We start from the raw sequence: 16,594 nt of genomic DNA, 5'->3' as shown, positions 1-16,594 counted from the left end.
ACTCTATCCTTTTTATTATTATTTTTTGGTTCTTCATTTTTCTTATAATTTTAGTTCTACTTCTCATTCTATTTTTTTTAACAAAAAATTATTTTACTTTATTTCATTTAGTATAATATTACCAAACAATATGACGGCAAAGTATTGCATCATCATCTCCTATATTTAAATTCTAAAAAATTTAATTTGAAATATCTTTACTAATTAATAAAAAATTAAAGAGTTAAAAACAAATTTGAACTCTCACTCTACCAACATTTTCACTTTTTCCCTTGAATTATTGTTTCCTTTGCTTTTTTTTTTTAAATTTCAATTCTACTTTAACGTCAGTTATACGTCATTTCTTTTTTTTTTAGGTTAATCAAGTAAAAGGTACGAACTTTACTTGAATTTTCAATTCTAGCACGATCAATTTGGAAATAGTATAAATAGGTACGACTTTTCGTTTTAGTTTCAAATCCAGCATGCTGTTGAATTTTTCATCAATTTTAACAATAGCGGCTAACTAGGCATTAATGATGCAAAATATCGTAACATTATTCGATAAGTGGAAATATGTGAAATTAAATAAAAATATATGGGATCCACTTATTGTGCTGATTTGAGACTAAAATGAAAAGGTCGTGTAAGATTTTAAACTAAAATGAAATGTCGTGCCTTTTTATACTATTTTCAAAAGATTGTGGTAAAATTGAGAATTCAAGTAAACGTCGTGTTAAATTTGAGACTAAAATGAAAAGTCTGACCTTCCGTGTAATTTTCGAAAAGTTGTGATATAATTAAAAATTCAAGCAAAGTGTATGCCTTTATTGATGATTAATCCTTTTCTTTTAAGATAATTTTACAAATTTCATCCAATATTACAAGCAAGTGTGATAGCATAATGTCACTTCATTTACAAAATTTTAGGGAGAACCGACCGCCTCCCTGGATAAATTATTTTGTGCGTGACCTCTTTCATTGTTGATGTACGGATCATGTTCTGGGCAAAATATTCCGTCAAACTACTGCTCAAATTTGGTGGCCCTCTTGTAATTAAAGCCCATTCCCGGGGTAGTTACCTGATAAGAACAGGTGCTGCTCACCATCTAGTACATTTCACATCAACATCCCGAACGGCCGAAGCAGCTGGGACTGGGAGGACACTTATTTGGTACGGAAGGAAAAAGTCATAACTGTTATCTGCCCATTAATGAAAAAAAGGCAAAAAAAAAAAACAAAAAAGAAAAGAAAAGAAAAGGGCCGTCTCGTCATTTCGCGACCACCACAAGATCCTGCATGTGATCTTAGGGCCATGCTTCCTCCACGCCAAACGGGCCGAATCCTAGCCGTTCGTCCGTACACACAATTGACCGTACCCAACTACCGGAGAAGAATATTCCCAGCAACATTCCTTTAATCTTCGCCTGAATTTTTAATCTCCCCCGATGCAGTTTATGTCATCCCCGATATGGTCCTTGCTAATTTGGATACTGCAGTTTAATCCCCATACTTTCGTATTTGTTTCATTTAAACCCTACTATGTTTGTTACTTAGCCTAGATTGCCAAAGACGGTCCTGCCATATAAGGTCCTGGACTGGACAATGAGATTATGAAAGATCCCGGGCCTCATATCTCATAATAGGGACTCTCCCGTGACTTGTTCATACTTACGATTCCCGAATCATAAAAATTGATAAATTTAATTTTCACGTTACAATTTGTCAAGAGTTTACATTACATTAAAATTTCACATAGCCTACAAGGAATTGAGCACATTTCTAATCCAAAGATTTAAACTAATAAGATCATAGTTTCCAACTATTTTATAGATTCAATATTCTCTCGGTATCTGTTCAATCTAGAATTGCATGATCCTTAATTGTTTTCTCTCACGCGGGTCAAAGTTTCTCAGTTCAACTTCTACTGGTGGCTCGACGGTTTTGATTCCCGAACCTGTCAGCAAATATGACCGAAATGCAATGATGTTGTGAGATATATTGAGAGCCTTCCCAGACTTGCAAGGAGCATTTTGTGATTTCACATAAGTTCAGAGTCCAGAACCGAAATTGAAGCGGAACCTCGTCTCTCTCTCTCTCTCTCTCTCTCTCTCACTCTCTCTCTCTGCGCTGTTTCGCTTCGTTCGCATAAAAGGAAGGGAGCGGAGAGGGAGAAACCCCCCAAAAATCAGAGCCTCAGAGAGAGAGAGAGAGAGAGAGTGATGAGTGAAGCGCTTCTGAGAGAGTACAGAGTCTGCGAGGAGATTGGCCGGGGGAGGTTCGGAGCCGTTTCTCTCTTCCAGTCGCTTGACCCGACCCGACCCGGATCCTTCGCCGTCAAGTCCATCAGCAAGGCCTCCGTCTCCGGCGACGATCTCGACTCCCAGTGCCTCCTCTCCGAGCCCAAGATCCTCTCCCTCCTCTCCCCCCACCCCAACATTGTTCAGGTAAATCAAATCCCCCATTCCACCCTCTTCTCATCTCTTCTTCACAAATCTGCGGCCGATCGAACGCTCGGCAGGACCACGTGTGTCCTCGGTCTATCGGCATTCGGTAATTTTTGTTTGTTCAATTGTTGCAGATTTACGATGTGTACGAGGATTCGACCCACCTCCACATGGTGCTCGACCTCTGCAACGGCCCGGACCTCCACCAGCTCCTCGTCAATGCGGGCCGGCCATTCTCGGAGTCGGAGGCGGCACCGCTCTTCGCACAGCTCATGCGGGCCGTCGCCCACTGCCACCGCCATGGGGTGGCCCACCGCGACATCAAGCCCGACAACATCCTCTTCGACCCCACTGGCCGCCTCAAGCTCGCCGATTTCGGGTCAGCCGACACATTCTCTGCCGGGCCACTCTCCGGGTTGGTGGGCACGCCCTACTACGTGGCCCCCGAAGTGGTGGCGGGCAGGGCCTACGGGGAGAAGGTAGACGTGTGGAGCGCCGGGGTGGTACTCTACATGATGTTGGCTGGGTTCCCGCCCTTCTACGGCGAGACGGCGGTGGAGATATTCAACGCAGTCCTGAGGGCCAACCTGAGGTTTCCAGTGAGGACTTTCGGGTCGGTCTCGCCCGCGGCCAAGGACCTGCTGAGGAGGATGCTCTGCAAGGACATTTCCCGGCGGTTATCAGCGGAGCAGGCTCTCAGTAAGTGAACAGAACTTGACCCCCGAATTATTTTACCACATAGGAATAAAATGACATTTTTCCCTTTCGTAATAAATTTGTAAGAAAATCATCAAAAAGAAGGGTTGGTGAAATTTTGTTACAAATTGAGGGGCATGCAACAGCATGTATTGGTTGGTATCATCAAACTTCTTTTTTTTGGGGTCATCATTTCAATTTGCTAAATTTTTTTCCTTATTTGATGATTACATTGTGATTTTTGGGTATTTTTGAAGGGTTTTTCAGTAGGTTATTTGCTTTCGCCTGCAAAAATAATTTAATTTTTTTTAGATTATCTCAGTGGAATTGGTTAATAATGAGTGACGATATATGCCAGATCTTTTTCTGATTTTTCAATTATTTTTCCGTTATTTTCTGCACTTTCATAGAAGATATTTATTTCTTTTAACTGCCCTGGTTTTACGCCAACGACCAAACCGTATCGAAGGTATCCATTTCAACCTCAGGGATTTGCGGATTTGGTTCCAAAAGGATTTTTGTGGACCCGATCTTGGGCAAAGACCGTACCGATTGAGATTTGCTCGAGCGGTACGGAATTGCTAAAAAGTCCCCTGTCGTGGACTAAAAGTTTCTCCTGATGAATTTCGGTTCAGGAAATCCGTGGACTGCGAGCGGTGGAGTAGTTGACAATGACAAGAACGACCCAACCTAAGAAAGAGATGGTCCGCCCGATACAACGGGAGGAATGCATGGATGTATATAGATTTGCATCATAAGGGTGCAAAGTTTCCAATGCTTGAGCTCTCTGGGAGAATTCCATTTTGCAGATGATTTTCCGGAGGAGGCCCCCGCTCGAAGTCGTTTCCAGTTTTTCCGCTTTTCGGTTTTGCCATGGCTGAGAAGATTTTGTAGAGAGTAAAGATGTGAATAGGTCCTTTGAACAGTCGAAATATGAAGGTTTTTCCTTTGTCCATGATTGCCATAATTTCTTTTAATTTTGTTGTAGTTATTTATTTTGTGCTTTTTTTTTTTGGGTGAAATACGGGCCGAAGTTCAATTGCTTCAAAGGCATTACGAGATAGTTCCCGAAATTATCCGTAAGAGATTATCAGCCGATTGATCGTTATTGTCGTGAGGGCAAATAACGGCCAAGGTGTCAGAGGAAAAAATAGTCCAACTGGATAATCACGGGAGGATTCTATGCGCCATCAATGAATAAACAATGTTGTATCAATCAACATTGTCCTAGAAAATTTATTGGTACAGTAAGAATCTTTAAATTATTTTTGAAAAAATTTTCACAAAAATAAAAGAATATTTAAAAATTCCCTAATCAATGGTTAAAACTGTTGTGTATTCACATTAATATTTGCAGGAGGTGGTGTTCTTTCGTGTTTAAAACATGTCTGGTGCTCTAGGAAGATCTCGCGTCGACACTGGACATATGAGATTTTTCTTAAAATGAATAGTTGGCAGTGAAAAATTTTAATGGTTGCGAGATTTAGAATAAGTTCAACTATGCAGCTTGGTGGTGTTAATTTATATGAGTTTCCTACCTAACACGTCCACATTAGATTAGTGACGGTGTTAGCCTACGTGTGTGTCCACATCAGATTTTCGTTGCCCCATTTAACAGCTAGACCAAGTTGGTAGACAGAGTAATCTCTCAATGACCAAATCGTTAGCAAAATACTTTTAAAGACCAAAATGTTGACTCGCCAATCTTTCAAAAACACCAAATGGATAGTATAACTCTAATTAATATCTTACTAGCGCCAGCTAAACTCAAGATCATCAAAAATATGGAAATGATGGAAGATTTTGGTGCCAAAACATAGATGCTAGATTTTTATTTTATTAGAAAAGAGGGACTTCGTACTCTGATATTTTTTGTGAACTAACTCCAATATATAATGGGACTTCGTACTAGTTGGCATGCGATGCACTGATTAATAATGGACCTCGAGCCAAAGACAGGTTATTAAGGTCCGACATGGAATCCCAAGAATAAATCCGTATCTAGAGAGGATCTAAATTTGAATAACTTACGTGTTACAATAAATATATATATATATATATATATATATTTATGTGCCTATATATTATTAGCCATCTCGTTGTCAAAAAATATGAATAATTGAAGGTATGCTTACAATGCTTAACCAAAAGTGAGAGAGGAAGTCAATGCAATAGCCGGGGTATTTAGATAGCACCACAGAAGTTCCGGCATATAAGGAGAAACAAAGACATGTAAATATAAATTGGAGGTGGTACATAGGGTGTCCTTATTAAATGAGCAGTCATCCATGGCAAAAGGGTTTATTCATGTGTCAAACCCCTATGCCACTTCCAAAAGCCAAATATTGTGTAAAGAAATATGCATATATTTATTATTGATTATAATTTATAGAATTTGGTATATGGATGGTTGGATCCTTTCTTCCGGTGGTCCGCTTGAGCACTCGCAGCTTTACGTAGTCATCAGATTGATAGATACGTCTATGTAGAAGGCCATACAATTCTTCGTCATCATCAATTCCTTGATTAAGTTGGCACATTTTAATATTTGTCGTCTCTCCATGCATGGGAGCATTTTATTGGTTTCTTCCTCTGTCTCCACCACACGGTCTTCTTTAAGGTAAGAAAAATTCAAATCAGATTTGACTATCAGAGCATCCGCAGTGCAAGGGCCAATTTCAAGGGCCAATTCCCCTTTGGGGGCCCCACATGTGATCAAATAAGCGAAGTCCTATTCTGCGACATTCAGATAGTCCTAACTTGATTTTTTCTTTTAAAAAACACTTACATGTTTATTAATTTATTAATATATTTACTCAATAAATTAACTTTTAATTTTCCGATTTTAATTAAAATTGCAATTATTTGATATTTATTTTTATTTTTCAATTTAAATTTTCAACAAAAATATTAATTACGGATAAGATCGAATGATTAACAATAACATTACATTATTTAAACACTACATTAGAAAATACATTACATAGTGAACGAGATGTCATAATTGAAACACTAAAAAGTTACGAATAGATAATTCATAAGCGATCATGCCCTTCTTGACGGTTATGAAGCTACCAAAGATGTTCCACCAAATTCGCCTACAATTGTCGATGCTTTTGTTTATCACGAAGGTGCTCCTTTGGATATACCTTAGAGATGGAGTAATATTTCCCTCAGACCTTTGCACTGGTCCCACGGCCACTTCTTCTTTGTCATTATCTAGGAGTGGGTCAAATCTTCGGGCATACATTTCATGCTCATCTTCAACAATCATATTATGCAAAATAGAGCTTGTAGAATGCCAAATGCATGCTCAATATCTTTTCGTACCTCTTCTTCACATGTAGCGACTAACTTCCTTTTATCTCCTTGTGGATGAGAGATTATTTTGACAAATGTCATCCATTCAGAATATATCTCATCCATTAAGTAGTACCCTATTTGGTAAAATATGATCAATAAGAAATTTGTAATTTTATATACTGAAACCACTATGAATTTTGATTTCTCCTTTAAAATATGTGAATATTTCATATTAAAATCTAGTCTCTAACATGTATGTTATAAAAAATTCCTTACAATATTTTGAATTATATTTTTAAAATAAAACAGATTCTGCACAGTTTAAATTGAGTAGATAATAGTTTTAAACCAATGACCTTTCACTCCAATACCAACATCAAATATTGCAATATCTATGTTTACTATACAATTCTACAATTGTTATTTAAAGATTATATTTTTTTCCCATTTTAACTTTATCTTTAAATTTTTAGATTTTATTTTTTTAAAAATTCCAAAGGAAACGGCCCTGTGAGATTCAAAAAGAATAAAAAAATTTTGATTAGTTTGAACCTATTTACGTTATTTGTTATAGAGAATAGTGGAAATCAAAATGTGAATAAAACTCAGTCACTCAAATCTAAATATATTGAAATATATTGAAACATTTTAGTATTATCATTTTTAAGAGAAAGATTTGTGGACTTTTTTTTTTTGGGGAACTTGATCCCAGTGGCCTACTTGTTCTCATATATAGGAGTGGATCATAAATGAAAATGAGTTCCATTTATATTTTACATAATAATTCTCTAAAGTTCTTTTAGCACCATCATACTAAAGTTGGAAAACAAGTGTGAGTACTCTAATAATAAAATTTATTAAAATTCAGTGGGGTCAACTGATCCCTCTAATTTAATTACACTGGTGGATCCGCCCTTGCCATTAAGAAACTGATTATGCAATTGATTATGCAATTATTTTTGTCAATTATGAAATAGGGATAAAAGGAAAAACATTGGCACAGAGAATTTCATCAATAAGAATGAAAATTACTTTTTTTTTTAATAAAAGGGGTATAGTATAATGACGTACGCTCTCATCACTAATCAAGAGGTTTCATGTTCGATACCTAGTGCGACTACCAATACCCCTCCTTATTAGCTATTATGATTTTTATTTAATTATGTTAGACCTACGGACCTCCCTGTAACCGAAAAAAATAAATTCTTTTTTTTAACTGAAAACAACTACCACTATACTGAATTCCTTTTCTCTAACTATACTGTTTGGAAACAAAAATCGTGAGTTAGGTATTATCATAGTAGGTCAACAGCTTCCACATCGATTTATTTTTCTCTAGTTTTGGCCATGAAAGCAACCCCATTTCTAATTAGGTTTCATGAGGTTCATTTTCATCAAAAAGTGTCCGCTGTGTCCTTCAAGTATGTCCGTCTCCATTGCAATACATTCGTGGTTGATAGCACAATAAATTAACGAAAAGAAATTGTCATATTATTACTGTGAGATATTTATCGTCTAGGAATTTAAAATAAGATTCAATGACCATTAAGGTATATATATATATATATATATTATTTTAGAGAATTATGAGTGATTCAAATTCTGCTTTTAGATATTTAATGAGCATTTGGTTTCAAAGTAAAATTATTCTATTACTCTACTTTACATGATAAAGACAAAATAGTTGGGAAAATTTATTATTAAAAAATTAATTGTGATAATTATTAAGAGAAAGTATGTGTGTGAATTTATTATAAAATTAGAGAAAAAAATAAAAAAAATGAATATTAAGAAAATTTATTATTAGAAAATTAATTATAATAATAATTAAAAAAAATACATGAAAGAATTTAGTATTAAATTGGAGAAAAAATAAAAAAGCAATGAATGTGTCGTTGACTTTGATTTTTCATTTTTATTGTGTTACTGTCTACGAAATTTTATGGGCGAGTCAGAGATTTAGACCTACGCACTGCTATTTCGTTTGGATTTTACACGAACAACTCTCCAGTCTTTCCACGTGACTATTTAATTTGCTAGGCGCGCTATGGGCAATTCCAAGAGTGTCGTAGCGAAATACCAATCAGTCTCACCAAGTTTAATTCGCAGCTTCTCGGCTCGTGAGGTCCGAAGGGTTAGCTAGTGGTTAGATTCTGTGATAAGAGTTCTACTGGCAAATGAATGCTGTCTAGACGACGTAGCGGCTTGACGATTTAACCAATGAGATCCTCCCAAACGTGCACGTAGAGTTATGCCATCTCGAACTAATAGATGGCTGGAAAGCCAATCTAAAATAAGTGCACTCCCGCTCCTCGGGAGGACTGTGACGCGTCGATCTCGGCTGCGTATATAGCCCAAGCAAAAGCTTATCAGATAAATAAAACTTAATTAGTTAATGTCGGTTATTCTCTAATCAATTTTTCCGCGGTTGTCTAGGGGCTTAGGAGGGCGAGCTACGATGTGTAAGGTCTATGACGGTTAAAAATCAATAAACACTTTTGAGCTATGGAATTGAATGAGCGCCTGAAAATTGGATTATTCGAGACGATGGTAGAAACTGGAACTCTTGAGTGCTTAGAAAAAATTCCAAGAAGATGCTTAAGTAGCCATGTAAAAAACCCCAATTCTCTTCACAAATACATGGCACAATCAATCTTCACGGTGCGTTTGGATTCAGAGTTAAAATAACTTTAATTTTGATTGTGAAAAATAACAAATGAGTTGGGATTATAAATTTGACTTGGGAAACGTGTATTTTTATTGTTTTTGTTGTGTAGTGTGTTGAGTTAAAGTTAAAGTTAAAAATTTTTTATTTGGGAAATATGTATTTTTATTGTGTAGTGTGTTGAGTTAAAATTAAAATTAAAATCAAAGTGATTTTAACTCTATAAACAAATAGGCCCTCAGTGTCCATAGACTGTCCACCTTCTTTATTTCTCTCCTGCCATTAAACTATGAATAGAGGATGAGAAAAGGAATTTAAGGCAATATCACATTTTCTCGTCTATGAGCCAATAAATTAGAGGTATAACATGTGTCGCTTTATTGTCTGTCATATTAGGCCATGGATTTCTATTATAATGGGAAAAGGAAAAAAAATGAAGGAAACAAAGAACTCGTTTATGAGAATATTTAGGGGCTCTGAAAGCTCAATTTACTGTTCGTTCAAATTCAGCCCCATGAGCTCCTCCTTTTCCACTGCTAGCCCATCAACATTGAATTTTATATTTTTTTTCATAGAGAAATTTCTGATCAACTTGGGCGGACTTTTGGGCTTCCACTCTTAGGTTGAGTCCGAACAAATTGGACTTCAAGTGTGGTCTGCTATATGAACTAATATTAGTTTATGAGCTTTTGAAATTGAGCTCATTAGATACCCAATTAAATTTTTATAAGGTCCAAATCATGAAATTATATGGGCTTATTACACGGACACTTTCTTGTGCTAAGGCCCATGGTCGACCTAGAACGAGCATCGACTACAAAATTAACTAAGAATCCTCGACTAATATGAGTTAGTTCAAGCTGGTCACCACTTGTTCTCCCGATGCAAGGTGTAAAGTTTGAGTTTTGTAAATAAAAAGAATTCAAAATTGAGAGATATTTATCTTTTAGTGGGTCGATCTCGAGAGTTCTACCCTTAATGGACTGATTCTACTTGAATTGAATTAGGGCTTTCACAAATCAAAAGCTCAAATTTATCAACGTCATGCTCGCCCATTCTGCTACGGCCATTCTACTGGGAATTGATAAAAACTAAATATATTTTTTCATTATTATGTCTCCATGGTTCGAGTTATATATCTCGTAGGAGCAAACGGTCGCAGTTACATCAAAATTGTACATAATAAATATCAGAGCATAGGTTCCAAACAGTGTGCATCTACATGCCTCCTATTTTATTAATTTCACGGGTTGCAACTTTTTAGGATTGCAATTCGTATCAGTTTTCGCACCTTTAGGAATAGGCATTGGACAAGCAAACTTGCAGCATGTATAGAGATAGATGAAAAGCAGAGGAATTCAAAACCTAGACCTGGTAAAACATGGATTATAGTACAAAAACCATATATGTATAAATCACGATGACCCCTTAAAATTACAAATAATGTAGAACAATGGACTTACATATACAACCAATAACATTCAAATAACACCATAACCAACAACAGACACTGTGACCAGTACATGCCGCGAAAGAATTTAAACATGCTCGAAGAGAACGGAAGCTACATTATTGCATGCACAAACTTTATGAACTACAAAGATGATTCAAATTGCTCGGACTGCGTTGATCGAATGTCTTTTTGATCCGTTCTGTTCTCAGGGAGCAGGTGCTATCCTCCCGAGCTCGGTAGTGTTCTCCTCTTCATCATTCTCACCGGTTAGATCCTCGAGTGATTTTCCCTTCGATTCAGGAACAAGCAGAGTGAACGCTGCGCCCACAAGGTTGATGACACCGAGCATGATGAGCGAGTTCTTCACGCCGATACCAGGTGGGTAGCCAGCGTCGGTCTTGCTCGGGTCCTTACTTTGAGCTGCATAGAGGAAACCAAATGCGCCCACTATGGCTCCAGCCTTTCCAGCAGCTGCAGATATCCCATGACAGGTCGATCTCAACCTTGCCGGGAAGATCTCGGCAGGAACCACGAAGGTGGTCGCATTTGGCCCAAAGTTGGCGAAGAAGAATGTAAACGAGTAGAGCACGACGAAGCTAATGTGATTCCCCTTCTTTATCCAGTGGTCGTAAGGAATCGCGAGTGCAAACATGAATATTGTCATCATCGCGAAGCCCATGATCTGGATGAAAAACCTACCGAGGATGTCGATTAAGGCCACAGTGAACCAGTAACCGGGGACTGTACTGCAAAGAGCTATCAGCGTCTGTGCCCTTGCGATTTTGTACACTTCATGGATCGCGTTCATGGTTTTAGCTGGCGGGATCCAGCCAATGGCGCTGAATATGTCCTTCTGGAAGAGATTCTGACTGTAGAAAGCAATGTCCAGCAAGAACCACGTGCTGGTGGTCCCAAGCAAGTGAAGGCCGTGCCGGCGGGCAAATTCCTTAGAGAACAAGCCATAGTTCTTCCTTGTGTCCCGAGCAAGCTTATCGACCTTTTCTTGTTCTGCTTCGAGATCCACCTGCAACACCTTGGACATATCTGTAGCAGCTTGCTTTGCGTTCTTGGCAACTAGAGCGGTGTACCGGGCTGTCTCGGGCATCTTCATCCGCCAGTAATAAGTGAGAACAGCGGGGAGGGCTCCAAACATGAGTATGATACGCCAGATATAGTCAGCCTGTGGCACAGTGGAGCCCACCGGATCGACCTCATAAGCGGGGGCGTTATACGCGTGATCGAACGAAAGCGAGACAATGAGAGCAACAATCCCACCTGCCAAGATTCCGAAACCCTGCATGGCAAAGACAGCAGCAATGAATGCGCCACGGGTCTTCTTGTTTGCGTACTCAGACATGATGGTGGCAGAAAGAGGATAGTCTCCTCCAATACCGAACCCTAGCCAGAACCGAAAGAAACAAAGGGTCGCAATGACACCCTTAGGAGAGCTGCCGAAGGAAAGCCCTGAGGCGAGGGAGCACACGACCATAAGAATCAGGGTGAGACCATAGACACGTTTCCTCCCCATCTTGTCTCCGAGCCACCCGAAGAAGAGCTGCCCAGCTAAGGTGCCGCAGAAAGCGACACCATTGACAGCGGCTGACACGTTAGGAGGGAGAGTGCCGGGCTTCGATGCACCATCAACATGGTAGTACAGCCTACCCAGCAGTTTCGTGACAAGCGAGATGCAGAACAGATCGTATGCGTCGGTAAAGAATCCCATTCCCGCGATCACGATGGCTGTGAAATGGTACCATTGTGTCTTCGCGAGGTCGAGCGCGTTAAGCACTCGCAGCTCGTTAGCCATGGCTTAAGTCCCTCCAACTTGTATCTTGGTTCCCTGAAACCATGACAAAACAAGAACCAAATTATATTAATTTTGTCCACATAATGTTGTTACATCATCAGATGGGGAAGGATAGACTTCTTTGTTATTTTACTCGAGGGGATACTTTTTTTTTTTTAAATGCATTATGGTATTCGGATTTTTTTTTAATAGAAGTTCTTTTTGGCGACACAACTGATACAATAATAAAATTAAAAGATATAGGATTGTGAAAGCATTGTTTTTTTTTTTTGCTTGAAAGTCAATTCGATTGTGAAAGCATCTTCAATTATTGCAGAACTTGCAAAACATGTCACTCTGGTCAGATCACAACATTTTTACCTCAAAAAAAAGAAGAAAAGAAGCTATTGTGGCATTAGTTTCGTGGCTCTTTATCGCGTTGGAGCAATCCAATAGTTGGGGGTCATGAGTTTATAAAGAGATGAGAGAAGGAGGAATAGTGGGATTTATTTATTTATTTATTTCTCTTTTGGTTACAAAAGAGGCCTCTAGATTTAGTATAATAAAATAAAAATCTTAATAATTAATAAACAAGTACAAGTAGTTTCATTGAATATTAGATCTAAAACCTCTTGGTTACCAGACATAGGCGTGCGTATTGCGCATCACTCTCCACCCTATTTTGATTTAATCTTTATTATATAGAATTTTGAATTAAGAATATCTTAATAGAAAGTCGAGAGTTAATGTCATTTTCAATCGAGAACTTCTTTATATTTTGATATATAGAAAGACTGAAGTATGAGTCAACAGATCATTACGATTTGAGGCGGTAAAATTATGGATCTAATTATTAAAATTTGATACCTATCCAGCCCTCTAGAGATCCTAGATTTGAAGGATGATCAAGAGAAGTAAATGAAGAAAATGATTGCTTACATGAAGGGAAATGATTGTTGAGAATCTCATATGAATCGGTCAAAGGCGTCCAGTTATAAACTACATAGCATTTTTCTCGACAATTCAACATTGATATATCAATCGGTCAAAGGCGTCGAGTCATTTTACACAATTATACATACATACATATATATATATATATATATATATTTGGTCTTAAGAAGGCTTAGTACGGAGAATTAGAAAGCTAAACAAAGAGGCATGACTGGGCTTTCGCCCCTTAACTCACCGAAAAAAATAAAAATAAAGAGATATGAAAAGTCCTACTAATAATTAGTACGAATCAAATTCAAAACTTCCTAGTTCCTTATAAGGTAGTGCACTACTATATTATGCCATTTTCTCGTACAATTATTAATATGGATAAATTGAAAGTGATCTCAATCCATAAAAAAAAGTGAGATATTGACTCTTGAATCATCAAGTAAAGGATTTAAATGAAATAAATGAATAAATGAGTCAGTAAATAAAGAAAATTTACGATTAAGAAAAGTTTTATTCCTAGTGCGCCTATCTAACTTTAACGCGGATTAATTAGAATTAATTGGATTTTCCAATATCAGATAGTGCACATTGAGAAAAAGATCGTTTTAAAAGAATATAGAAAGTCCCATGCTTACACCAATTAAATCAAATAGTGCAAAGTACGTACAATATATAATTGTCATTTTCTCATAAACCGTAAAAAGTGAAAAAGTCATAAAAATTTTAAAAGCAAAGCCTAATTATAGGTCTAATGAACGCCCAAACATGAATCATTAACTTTTGCAAGACATGATATGTGTGAGTGAGACAATAAGAAGAGCAAGACAGAAATAGCCGACCTTCAACTTGTTACTCTATCCGCGTTTAGGGATCCTTACTTCTTCTTCTTCTTCTTCAGAGCAATTAGCACTGCTGAAATTTGGATAATGGATTGGACATTTTTGCAGCGGCTATTTAAATGCAAGCTCATCTCAGCATATTCTGTAGCATCTTCCCTTGTGCTATGTAGGTCAACTCTTTAGCCACCTTGCCCTCATGCTCTGTTTCCATAATATAATTAGCTGATAACTTGCACAATCTCCAAGATAATTATTCTGAAAAAGGAGTTGAATTGTTGCTTCCCATTAAAAAAAAAAAACTTTTCTGTGTTCCCCTTTTACGCAATCTAGAATCGGGCACTGTTCGTCTTCAATATTCAAATGTAGACAACACTGCTGTCAGTTATCTATGACATTGTTTCCTCAGTGGCATGCATCCATTTCTAAATAAAATTTAAAGGATGGATGCGTCTTGTATGAACGGCCTTTAACTTAGCGGCCATATACTCCATTTATTAGGGGGAAAAAAAACCAAAAAATCCACTTTTTAATTAATATCATGATGCTGAAGTTGAATCTCGATTTCTCTTTTTAATACTTATAAATGAGAAAGACTGGGAAAGAATTGTCAAGAAAATCGAGCAGGGATCAAGGCCTATATGGTAGGTATTTTTAAAGAACGGTATTCAACCTTATGTGGTAGGTATTTGAATCGGATTTCAGATTTAATTGGAAATCTTCACTAGATATTTTAATTTGATTTGAGATTTAAATACTAGGGGATGAAATATGTGGCTGAATACCAATTGCATTAAAGAAAAAAAATTAACAAACACAATGCGGATACATGATGATCTCTACAATATTTCCAAAATTCACGTCACATAATCAATCAAACGTTTAATAAAGAAAGACTATATAACAGATATAAGATTAAAATGAAAATTTGTGACTTTATGTAAAAAAAAAAAAAGAGAGAGTTAGTTATATATCTTTTTTTGATGGTAAGGAAAGCTCATGTATTAGTATAATGAAATATAAATTTTAATAGTTAATAAAGGGAGCACGATAGTTCCACGATGAACATCGAGCTTGAAATCTTTTGATTATCCAGTGAAAGCATACACCTCTGCGCTACACCCTCTTTGATAGTTGTGACATATTTATCTGAAAACGAAACATTGATGATTTTCTACGTAGTTCATACTATTTTCTTGTATTACCTAAAATAGCTTTTTTACTTATATTATTCTATAAAGAGAGATTTGGTGTACCAATATGAGTTGGTTCAAGTGCCTCGATACTTATTCCTCTAAAGTAAGGTCTCGAGTTTAAGTCTTGTGAATGAAAAAATTAACGCTGGAAGAGATTCACCTCTTAGTAAACTGATTCGACTCGACTGTATTAGGATGCCCAATTGAGTTTCTAGATACTAAGATTCACGCTCAAAATAAAAGAGATATTTTGACGTCCCCAAGAGTTATTTTCATAGAAATTTGACCAAGTTTCTCTTATAATTCACAGTTAAGAGTAAAAATAAAATAAATTAAATCAACCATAAAATTTGACTTCAAAATGGTAAAGTAACTCCGCTCTTATAACTTTCTCTCCTCGCTACTTCCACCTTCTCCCTCTCATTTTCTCCTTCCTTCCATAATCCCATTTGGCCCTTTGTTTTCCTTTTCTTTGTCTGTTCACCTAAAATTGGCCAATCCTAAATATTTACAAGGACATGAACTGTTTGTCGGTTGATCTATTATCGACCAATGGCTTTATCACACATGAAGTCCTCGTTTACTTTGTTCGATAACTTAACCCATAAAATAACTTTTGGAATCATTGATGAAATATAATAAAATTTAAAGCGTAAGTTGTATAAAATTTTCATTATTTTTTCTTCTTATTTATGTTAATTTACTTACAACTATGTGCTATACCATGAATAGTACGGATAAACGATCTAGTAGTAAGCAAATCTTCCTGCTTTGTAACAATAAAAGCTACAACATAACAAAAGCAAGTCAACTTATGCTTCTTTTCGGTAAAATCTCGTGGCGTTGAAACACAACGTTTATAGCAAAAGATAGAAGACTCAGATAGTCTCTTAAGTGTTCGGTTTTTTTTCTTTTTAAAGGAAGACACATTGTCCAGGTAAAAGAAAATGAAAAATTAAATAAAGTGTAATGAGAAGTTTGAATCAAATTTAAATATTTTAATGATGAGGGCCTGTTCTACGGTACCACTCACGAAATCTATTGGTTTTTTATGAGCTGTAGCATTCTTTTCCACATCCAGAGAAGATTTTTTGCGTATGAAGTGCAAACGGTGACAAGAAATATTTTATATCATCCAGAGGATGTATATGTAAAGCATTTATTATGTATGAAATGACGTGCAGCTTTATATCAGCTCACGTCAAGGAAAATCATAAGAAAATACCAAAATCGTTCTGCGGGCGGCTGCAACAATTGACAATTGCAAAATGTCAAACAGATCATAAGA

At 36.8% G+C, this 16,594-nt stretch overlaps 2 protein-coding genes across 2 annotated transcripts; one reads left to right on the top strand and one right to left on the bottom strand.

The window, feature by feature from the left end:
* Positions 1–2,114: 2,114 nt before the first annotated feature.
* On the top strand, positions 2,115–4,080 carry LOC116206586 (phosphoenolpyruvate carboxylase kinase 2-like). Its single transcript, XM_031539350.1, has 3 exons — positions 2,115–2,426; positions 2,561–3,125; positions 3,758–4,080. Exons 1-3 carry the CDS (start codon positions 2,202–2,204, stop codon positions 3,814–3,816), a joined length of 849 nt encoding a protein of 282 aa, XP_031395210.1. The 5' UTR covers positions 2,115–2,201; the 3' UTR covers positions 3,817–4,080.
* A 6,451-nt stretch (positions 4,081–10,531) lies between these two features.
* LOC116206585 (inorganic phosphate transporter 1-4-like) lies at positions 10,532–14,235 on the bottom strand. Its single transcript, XM_031539349.1, has 2 exons — positions 14,114–14,235; positions 10,532–12,383 (listed from the first exon to the last, which is right to left on the bottom strand). Exon 2 carries the CDS (start codon positions 12,348–12,350, stop codon positions 10,749–10,751), a length of 1,602 nt encoding a protein of 533 aa, XP_031395209.1. The 5' UTR covers positions 12,351–12,383; positions 14,114–14,235; the 3' UTR covers positions 10,532–10,748.
* Positions 14,236–16,594: the final 2,359 nt, after the last annotated feature.

This window comes from Punica granatum, chromosome 5, assembly GCF_007655135.1.
Source record: "Punica granatum isolate Tunisia-2019 chromosome 5, ASM765513v2, whole genome shotgun sequence".
Taxonomy (NCBI): Eukaryota; Viridiplantae; Streptophyta; class Magnoliopsida; order Myrtales; family Lythraceae; genus Punica; species Punica granatum.
The sequence above is the reverse complement of the archived record's forward strand: the minus strand, read 5'-3'. Positions and strand labels throughout refer to the sequence as shown.

Excerpts from the sequence above, each read along its gene's own strand:
- LOC116206585 (XM_031539349.1), bottom strand. The coding sequence starts at position 12,350 with ATGGCTAACGAGCTGCGAGTGCTTAACGCGCTCGACCTCGCGAAGACA.
- LOC116206586 (XM_031539350.1), top strand. The coding sequence starts at position 2,202 with ATGAGTGAAGCGCTTCTGAGAGAGTACAGAGTCTGCGAGGAGATTGGC. Across the intron at positions 2,427-2,560 it reads CCCACCCCAACATTGTTCAG|ATTTACGATGTGTACGAGGA; the intron begins GTAAATCAAATC and ends CAATTGTTGCAG. Across the intron at positions 3,126-3,757 it reads ATCAGCGGAGCAGGCTCTCA|GAAATCCGTGGACTGCGAGC; the intron begins GTAAGTGAACAG and ends ATTTCGGTTCAG.